The sequence below is a fragment of the Sphaeramia orbicularis genome, chromosome 22, assembly GCF_902148855.1.
Source record: "Sphaeramia orbicularis chromosome 22, fSphaOr1.1, whole genome shotgun sequence".
Classification (NCBI taxonomy): Eukaryota; Metazoa; Chordata; class Actinopteri; order Kurtiformes; family Apogonidae; genus Sphaeramia; species Sphaeramia orbicularis.
In genome coordinates this window covers 23,867,091-23,876,541 of record NC_043978.1, presented here as the reverse complement: position 1 = coordinate 23,876,541, position 9,451 = coordinate 23,867,091, and the positions used below count along the sequence as shown (strand labels likewise).

The 9,451-nt window shown below is 36.5% G+C and overlaps 1 protein-coding gene across 1 annotated transcript in view; it reads right to left on the bottom strand.

Moving 5' to 3' along the window:
* nt5e (5'-nucleotidase, ecto (CD73)) overlaps positions 1–7,899 on the bottom strand; it is a 36,918-nt gene extending 29,019 nt beyond the window's left edge. Inside the window, exons 1-2 of the mRNA XM_030125959.1 lie at positions 7,552–7,899; positions 5,085–5,307 (exon numbers count right to left, since the gene is read on the bottom strand). Coding sequence (XP_029981819.1) covers positions 5,085–5,307; positions 7,552–7,899 — 571 coding nt within the window. The remainder of the gene's footprint in view (positions 1–5,084; positions 5,308–7,551) is intronic.
* Positions 7,900–9,451: the final 1,552 nt, after the last annotated feature.

Sequence of the window (9,451 nt, the reverse complement as noted above, 5' to 3'; positions counted from 1 at the left end):
TGGCATTTCAGCGTGTTATAAACGTGTAATAAGTGTGTTGTGGCGTGTCAGCGTGTTATAAATGTATAATAAGTCTGTTGTGGCGTTTCAGCGTTTTATCAACGTGTAATAAGTGTGTTGTGGCATTTCAGCTTGTTATAAACATGTAATAAGTTTTTTTTGGCGTGTCAGCATGTTAAAAACTTGTAGTAAGTGTGTTGTGGCGTGTCAGCGTGTTATAAACGTGTAATAAGTGTTTTGTGCTGTTTCAGCGTGTGATAAATATGTTATAAATGTGTAATAAGTGTGTTGTGGCGTGTCAGCGTGTTATAAATGTGTAATAAGTGGGTTGTGGCGTGTTAGCGTGTTATAAATGTGTAATAAGTTTTTTGTGGTGTTTCAGCATGTTATAAACGTGTAATAAGTTTTTTGTGGCGTGTCAGCGTGTTATAAACGTGTAATAAGTGTTTGTGGCGTGTCAGCGTGTTATAAACGTGTAATAAGTGTGTTGTGGCGTGTCAGTGTGTTATAAACGTGTAATAAGTGTGTTGTTGCGTTTCAGTGTGTTATAAACGTGTAATAAGTGTTTTGTGGCGCGTCAGCATGTTATAAACGTGTAATAAGTGTGTTGTGGCGTTTCAGCGTGTTATAAACGTGTAGTAAGGGTTTTGTGGTGTTTCAGCGTGTTATAAATATGTTATAAACGTGTACTAAGTGTGTTGTGGGGTGTCAGCCAGTTATAAACGTGTAATAAGGGTTTTGTGGCGTGTCAGCGTGTTATAAACGTGTAATAAGTGTTTTGTGGCGTTTCAGCGATTTATAAACGTGTAATAAGTGTGTTGTGGCGTTTCAGCATGTGATAAACATGTTATAAACGTGTAATAAGTGTGTTGTGGCTTGTCAGTTTGTTATAAACGTGTAATAAGTGTGTTGTGGCGCTTCAGCATGTTATAAACATGTTATAAACGTGTAATAAGTGTGTTGTGGCTTGTCAGTGTGTTATAAACGTGTAATAAGTGTGTTGTGGCGTTTCAGCGTGTTATCAACGTGTAATAAGTGTGTTGTGGCATTTCAGCGTGTTATAAACGTGTAATAAGTGTGTTGTGGCGTGTCAGCGTGTTATAAACGTGTAATAAGTGTGCTGTGGCGTTTCAGTGTTTTATCAACGTGTAATAAGTGTGTTGTGGCATTTCAGCTTGTTATAAACATGTAATAAGTTTTTTTTGGCGTGTCAGCATGTTAAAAACTTGTAGTAAGTGTGTTGTGGCGTGTCAGCGTGTTATAAACGTGTAATAAGTGTTTTGTGCTGTTTCAGCGTGTGATAAATATGTTATAAACGTGTAATAAGTGTGTTGTGGCGTGTCAGCGTGTTATAAATGTGTAATAAGTGGGTTGTGGCGTGTTAGCGTGTTATAAATGTGTAATAAGTTTTTTGTGGTGTTTCAGCATGTTATAAACGTGTAATAAGTTTTTTGTGGCGTGTCCAGCTGTTTATAAACGTGTAATAAGTGTTTTGTGGTGTGTCAGCGTGTTATAAACGTGTAATAAGTGTGTTGTGGCGTGTCAGTGTGTTATAAACGTGTAATAAGTGTGTTGTTGCGTTTCAGTGTGTTATAAACGTGTAATAAGTGTTTTGTGGCGTGTCAGCATGTTATAAACGTGTAATAAGTGTGTTGTGGCGTTTCAGCGTGTTATAAACGTGTAGTAAGGGTTTTGTGGTGTTTCAGCGTGTTATAAATATGTTATAAACGTGTAATAAGTGTGTTGTGGGGTGTCAGCCAGTTATAAACGTGTAATAAGGGTTTTTTGGCGTGTCAGCGTGTTATAAACGTGTAATAAGTGTTTTGTGGCGTTTCAGCGATTTATAAACGTGTAATAAGTGTGTTGTGGCGTTTCAGCATGTGATAAACATGTTATAAACGTGTAATAAGTGTGCTGTGGCATTTCAGCATGTTATAAACGTGCTATAAACATGTCATAAGTGTGTTGTGGCGTGTCAGCGTGTTATAAACGTGTAATAAGTGTTTTGTGGCATTTCAGCGTGTTATAAACGTGTAATAAGTGTGTTGTGGCGTGTCAGCGTGTTAAAAACATGTAATAAGTGTGTTGTGGCGTGTCAGCGTGTTATAAACGTGTAATAAGTGTTTTGTGGCGTGTCAGCGTGTTATAAACGTGTAATAAGTGTGTTGTGGCGTGTCAGCGTGTTAAAAACGTGTAATAAGTGTTTTATGGCGTTTCAGCGTGTTATAAACGTGTAATAAGTGTGTTGTGGCGTGTCAGTGTGTTATAAACGTGTAATAAGTGTGTTGTTGCGTTTCAGTGTGTTATAAACGTGTAATAAGTGTTTTGTGGCGTGTCAGCATGTTATAAACGTGTAATAAGTGTGTTGTGGCGTTTCAGCGTGTTATAAACGTGTAATAAGTTTGTTGTGGCGTGTCAGCGTTTTATAAACGTGTAATAAGTGTTTTGTGGTGTTTCAGCGTGTTATAAATATGTTATAAACGTGTAATAAGTGTGTTGTGGGGTGTCAGCGTGTTATAAACGTGTAATAAGGGTTTTGTGGCGTGTCAGCGTGTTATAAACGTGTAATAAGTGTTTTGTGGCGTTTCAGCGATTTATAAACGTGTAATAAGTGTGTTGTGGCGTTTCAGCATGTGATAAACATGTTATAAACGTGTAATAAGTGTGCTGTGGCGTTTCAGCATGTTATAAACGTGCTATAAACATGTCATAAGTGTGTTGTGGCGTGTCAGCGTGTTATAAACGTGTAATAAGTGTTTTGTGGCATTTCAGCGATTTTTAAACGTGTAATAAGTGTGTTGTGGCGTTTCAGCATGTTATAAACATGTTATAAACGTGTAATAAGTGTGTTGTGGCTTGTCAGTGTGTTATAAACGTGTAATAAGTGTGTTGTGGCGCTTCAGCATGTTATAAACATGTTATAAACGTGTAATAAGTGTGTTGTGGCTTGTCAGTGTGTTATAAACGTGTAGTAAGTGTGTTGTGGCGTTTCAGCATGTTATAAACGTGTAATAAGTGTGTTGTGGCTTGTCAGTGTGTTATAAACGTGTAGTAAGTGTGTTGTGGCGTTTCAGCATGTTATAACGTGTAATAAGCGTGTTGTGGCATTTCAGCGTGTTATAAACGTGTAATAAGTGTTTTTTGGCGTGTCAGCGTGTTATAAACGTGTAATAAGTGTGTTGTGGCATGTCAGCGTGTTATAAACGTGTAATAAGTGTGTTGTGGCGTTTCAGCGTGTTATAAACGTGTAATAAGTGTTTTGTGGCGTTTCAGCGTGTGATAAATATGTTATAAACGTGTAATAAGTGTGTTGTGGCATGTCAGCGTGTTATAACGTGTAATAAGTGTGTTGTGGCGTTTCAGCGTGTTATAAACGTGTAATAAGTGTGTTGTGGCGTTTCAGCGTGTTATAAACGTGTAATAAGTGTTTTGTGGCGTTTCAGCGTGTGATAAATATGTTATAAACGTGTAATAAGTGTGTTGTGGCATGTCAGCGTGTTATAAACATGTAATAAGTGTTTTGTGGCGTTTCAGCGTGTTATAAACGAGTAATAAGTGTGTTGTGGCGTGTCAGCGTGTTATAAACGAGTAATAAGTGTGTGGTGGAGACTGAGAGGATGCAGACCAAGAAAAACTCCACTTTTGAAGAAGAGACACCTTTAAGCCAGACTTAAATATGCTCAGGACAACCTGGAGAAACATTCTGCATACTGGAAGTGTGTCCTATGGTCTGATGAGACAAAACTGGAGCTCTATTTCCGCGTTTATGGTTGGAGAAAAAAGGGAGATGCATAGAACCCAAAGAACACTGTCCCTACAGTGAAACTTGGTGGTGGGAGTATTGTGTTGTGGGGATGCTATAGTGCATCTGGAACTAGAAATCTGGTCAAGGTGGAAGGAATCATGAACAAAGAAAGATATGGAGATTTTGAAAGAAAACCTTAAGCAGTCAGCAGTAACACTGGGTCTTGGTCATTGCTTCATCTTCCAATATGACAACAATCCAAAACATACATCTCTCTTGGTGAAGAACTATCTTCAGAAGACCAAAGTGAATGTAACTGAGTGGCCTGCACAGAGCCCTGACTTAAATCCCATTAAAAATATTCGGGGTGACCTAAAAAAGAACATCCATGCCAGAAGGCCACCAAATCTGGAGGAGCTGGAAAGATTTGCCAAAGAAGAATGGGCTGGGATTCCTCAAAAAAAGTGTCAGAGACTTGTCATAAAAAAAATACTATGACTGCAGGCTGTTATCCAGCAAAAAGGATACACAATTGACTATTAGGATCAGGGGGGCTAATAATTTTGACCCTGGTACTTTTTGTTTTTTGTCGAATATTTTCATTTTTGTGTGCAAACTAAAATCATGTAAGCATCCAAAATAAAACTAGGATATCTAAAAAAAGCTGTGTTAAAAATGTGTTGCTCTGTGTCAAAGCACTTGGGAAATACCTTTAAAACAATGATATTTTTGTAGGGCGGCTAATAATTTTGTCCTCCACTGTATGTGGCAAATAAACGTTAATTTTAGACGACATTAAGGCTATATAATGTATATTATTATGGATGGAGGCAGAAAAGATCTTCCCATTCTCAGTTCGGTCTGGTTTTCTGACTGCGACTGTGTCCGGCAGGTTGAAGCGTAGCAACGCATGTAACCACATGATCGGGTCAATCAAGATATGCCCTTTCAGATATTATATCCTGCATTTTATGTGAACTTGATTTTTATAAGAAAAGTGTGTGGTGTTTTAATTATAATGAAATACATATTGAATCATTTAAAAATAGTTGTTATTTGTAATTTTTATATTTATTTATTTATTTATTTTATTTCATTTCTTTTTTTTTTTTATCAATTACTAGAAATTTCAGGCGAATCAATTTGAATTCCAGGTGACCCCACATGGTTGAAAGGTTGAAAAACACTGGGTTAAAGTATGATAATGTTGATAAAATCCAAATTCATGGTTTTAAACAGGCGCGTCTTCTGTCATCTGCAGTCAAATACATGCACAGTTTTCTCTCAAAAGCATCAAACTTTCTGCCCCTGATGTGGGTTAAGACACTCGACGTCTTACTTGGCATAGATAAGAACGGTGTTTCTGCAGTGGTGTATCCGATCACAGCCACCTTCTCTGAGCCCACGTTGAGGACCACGTAGGGCTGGAAGAAGCCGCCAAGCTGTGCAACCACGGTCTGGTCAACTTTGATGTTGGCGCTCACCACAGTGAAGTTTTTCCGCTGGAGGAACGGCTGGATCAGACCTTCAATTCCATTGTCGAACTCATGGTTTCCAAAAGCCTAAGACATAAAACAACATGGATCATAAGCAGAGGTGTGGAAGAAAAATGAAGCACAAATACTTTCTTTCTGTACTTTTTCATTTTTCCGACAACATTATAGTCAACTTATTGTACTTTCTACTCTAACATCTATGTTATAAAAGCCAAGTGGCCTCTTTGTATGTATATATATATATATATATATATATATATATATATATATATATATATATATATATATATATATATGTGTGTGTGTGTGTGTGTGTGTCTTGGGATTCACACAAAATCCATACAGAGCTGACTGCTGCACTTTGTCATACTTATGTATTTATCATCAAGGAACAGACTAGTGAAAACGGCGAGCTGATAGGATCAATATTTTGGGAGATATTACTCATTTTGGAATACAGTAGACTTACAATCACGTTGCTATGCCCAGAGCGCTTTAGCGGTGACTGTTGGACAAATGTGGTACAGCATACACAAATACACAACAGCATAAAAACTGCCACATCTAGAACACGGTAGTTTACGTTTAACCCTTTATCGGGCAAGTGACTATTTTTGGTAATTTCCACATGCATTACAAGACAGTGACAGCAACAGTTCCAGTGAGGACAGTGAGTCACCAATCTCAGGTTCAGTGTGGTCTACAGGGTCTGTAAGGTCCAACAGTGAGTGTACCTGCTTTGTTAGGTACCATGAAGTAATGGTACTAATGTAAGGAATGATGTTCAAAGGGAGAATGTGGATGTGGACAGGGGTCTGGATCAGCACTGATGTTGTTCTAATGTTCTAAATGTGATATTCTTTTTACCAAATTTACTTCTTGGATTTTATTTTGTTGTCACTTATGGGTAAGGAGCCAAATATGTTAACTTCACTGACCTTGATTTCCTACATAACAATTAAAAAAAAACAAAAAAGTACAATAAAGTCGTGTTATGTCCTCCAATAACACACTAGGGTTGAAATTCTAAATTTCGGAGTATTTCTATGAGTGAACTATAAAGGGTTAAAGATTTTGTTTTTGTTTTTTAATCATTTTTTCCTCCATCATCTTCGTTACTTTAAGGCTAATTTCCACCTAAATTGATCCATAGAAAATATGATTCCAGTGTGAATAAATCAGTCAGTATCATTCACAGTAAACTTTACAAGACATAAATATGTAGGATAAATGGCAAAATGATTAAGCCAATTTATTTCCATGCATATTTCTGAAGTTATTTCAAGAACTGTTTGATTCTATTTGTATTTAGTTAATTTGATGTGAAGTTCAGTTAACCCTAAATGAGAATACTTTCTTTTCTTTTTTCTTTCTTTTTGTTTTTGTTTTTTTTACTTTTCTTATACAAACACATTCAACACCCTGTACCTTTTCACGTTCATTTGAGCAAAGAGACTGAATTACTACTTAAATTTTGATCAGTACTTTTTTTTTTTGTTTTGCTTCAGTACTTGTATATCTACTGAAGAAGATTAGGGCCACTGGAAAAAAAATAAGGTCCAATAATTTTTTAAAATTATCATTATGAGATTAAAGCCAGAATTCTGAGGAAAAAGTCACAATACTGAGAAAAAAAGTCAGAATTCTGAGATTAAAGTGAGAATTCTGAGAAAAAAAAGTCAGAATTCTGAGACTAAAGTCAGAATTCTGAGTTTAAAGTCAGAATTGTGAGGAAAAAAAGTCATAACTCTGAGTTTAAGTCAGAATTCTGAGAGAAAAAAAGCCAGAATTCTGAGGGAAAAAAGCCAAAATTCTGAGATTGAAGTCAGAATTCTGAGGAAAAAAAGTCAAAATTCCTAGTTTAAGGTCAGAATTCAGAGTTTAAAGTCAGAATTTGGAGTTTAAAGTGAGACTTTTGAGAAAAAAAAGTCAGAATTCTGAGATTAAAGTCAGAATTCTAACTTTTTTTCTCAGAATTCTGACTTTTTTCTCGCAATGATAATAATAATAAAAAAATAATAAAATAAAACAAAATTTCATATATATATACACATATATATATATTGGACTTAATTATTTTTTTTCCCCAGTGACCCTAATCCTCTTCCATAGAGTACTTGTACTGGAGTAAAAAGTACGTGCGTAATTCTGTCAACTCTCTCTGACGCACTGTTTGCATCATTGAATCAAATGTAAAACTGATTCCCTTAAGTTCCACTTGTTCTGGAACATAAATATGTGTCCTAATCAGACCTAAACTCTCCCCACAGATCTTCCACACACATGGTACAAGTATGCGTAAGTCTTTACCATCACATCATATCCCAGTTGGTTCATAAAGTGCGCAGCCTCGGCTCCTTTGTAATAGTTGAACCACACAGTTCCCTGAAACTGGTCTCCAGCATCCAGGAGCAGGACGTGTTTCTCATTTCTGCGGATCTCCGACACCTTAGTGAACAACCTGGCCACCCCGGCGAAACACGCACCACCGTCCGGACACTTCCCCGAATCCACGCTGGTCTCTTCGATCCGCGCATGGTTGTCATTGGTGTGAAGTAAAGTCAGCTCAAAAGTGGAGTCTTGGCCAAAACAGCAAAAAGAAGACAGAAGAAGACAGAGGGAGGTCAAAAGAGCGCACTGGGAACACTGTGGGCCCATGGTGTCACTGTGCGTAAAAGTCCACCAGGGACCATTTATGTAGAGTATCATAAGGCGTGGACTGAACTGTGAAGTGGGATGTTCTCTAGCACACACACACAGACAGACAGACAGACAGACAGACAGACAGACTGTGGGGTTATTAGTTTGAGGAAATGTTGGCTGCCAAAATATCCCATTAGGCACATGGAAGCCTTTCCTCTCCAGCTTTGCAGCTTTGATAAAACATCTATAGAAAACATAATAGAAGAGAAAAGATAATAATCGTAATTAAGTGAATGTGGAACAATGTGGGTGGAGATGGCGGGGGGTGGGGGGGAGGGGTACTACTTTTTTTTTTTTTTTTTTTTTTTTTTTTTTAACCCTTTCATGCATGAATTATGAGAACCTTAGTCAATATTTTTTTCTTGAGTGATTTTATTCCTCTTTAAGCATCTGAAAGAAAAAAAAAATGCAATTGAGGTTGTTTTTAACCCTTTCATGCATAGTGGTCACTACAGTGGACAGCTGTTCAAAGCTGTTCTCTTATATATTTATGGATTTTGTTGTTGTAGTTCCATATCAGCCAACACAGTGGATACGCTTATGCATCATCCCATACACTGTAATTCACACCATTACTGTAAATTTGCTGATCTAGATAAACTTGATCTGCAGAAACATGTTTGAATGTAAAAAAAAAAAAAAAAAAAAAAAAAAAAAGGTAATTGTTATTAGACTGTGATTAACTATTTTGTTTTTTAACAAAAAGGTTTTTTTTTTTTTTGCAAATTATCTCCATGCAGGTATGTTAAAATGTGAAAAAACATCAGATTAGCAGCATTAAAAATGCTTTTTTATTTCATAGTTTTCATGCAGTGTATCACCAAATACATGTTTCTTTGCTTCTTCAGCTGAGTGGACATTTTTGCAACTCCATGAAAAACAGGCTCATAAAAATTTTCCTTTTTTTTCATGCCTAAAGAGGAATAAAATCACTCAGGAAAAATATCTTGATTAAGGTTCTCATAATTAACGCATGAAAGGGTTAATGAACCTATTTTTCATGGAGTTACAAAAATGTCCACTCAGATGGACACCATAAGTTTAATTTTTGAAGCAAAGAAACATGTATTTTAAACCCATCATCAGAGAGTGAAATACTTTGTGAAAACTTGGCAATAAAAACATTTTTAATGCCGCTAATCTGATGTTTTCTCACCTTTTAACATACTCTAATTCTAGTTACTACTCACTTCATGGAGATAATATGCAAAAAAACCCAACTTTTGTTTAAGAAAACTGTTAATTACAGTCTAATAACAATTAGTAATTGATTTACTCTAAAACATGTTACTGCAGATCTGGTTTATCAAGAACAGCAAAGTTACAGTAATAGTATGAATGTCAGTGTATGGGATGGTGCATAAGTGTCCACTGTGTTGGCTGATATGGAACTAAAACAACAAAACCCATGAATTTACAAGAGAACAGCTGGAGAAGAACTGTCCACTGTAGTGACCAGTGTGCATGAAAGGGTTAAACTGGAAAATTGGACATATGCTTGTACTTG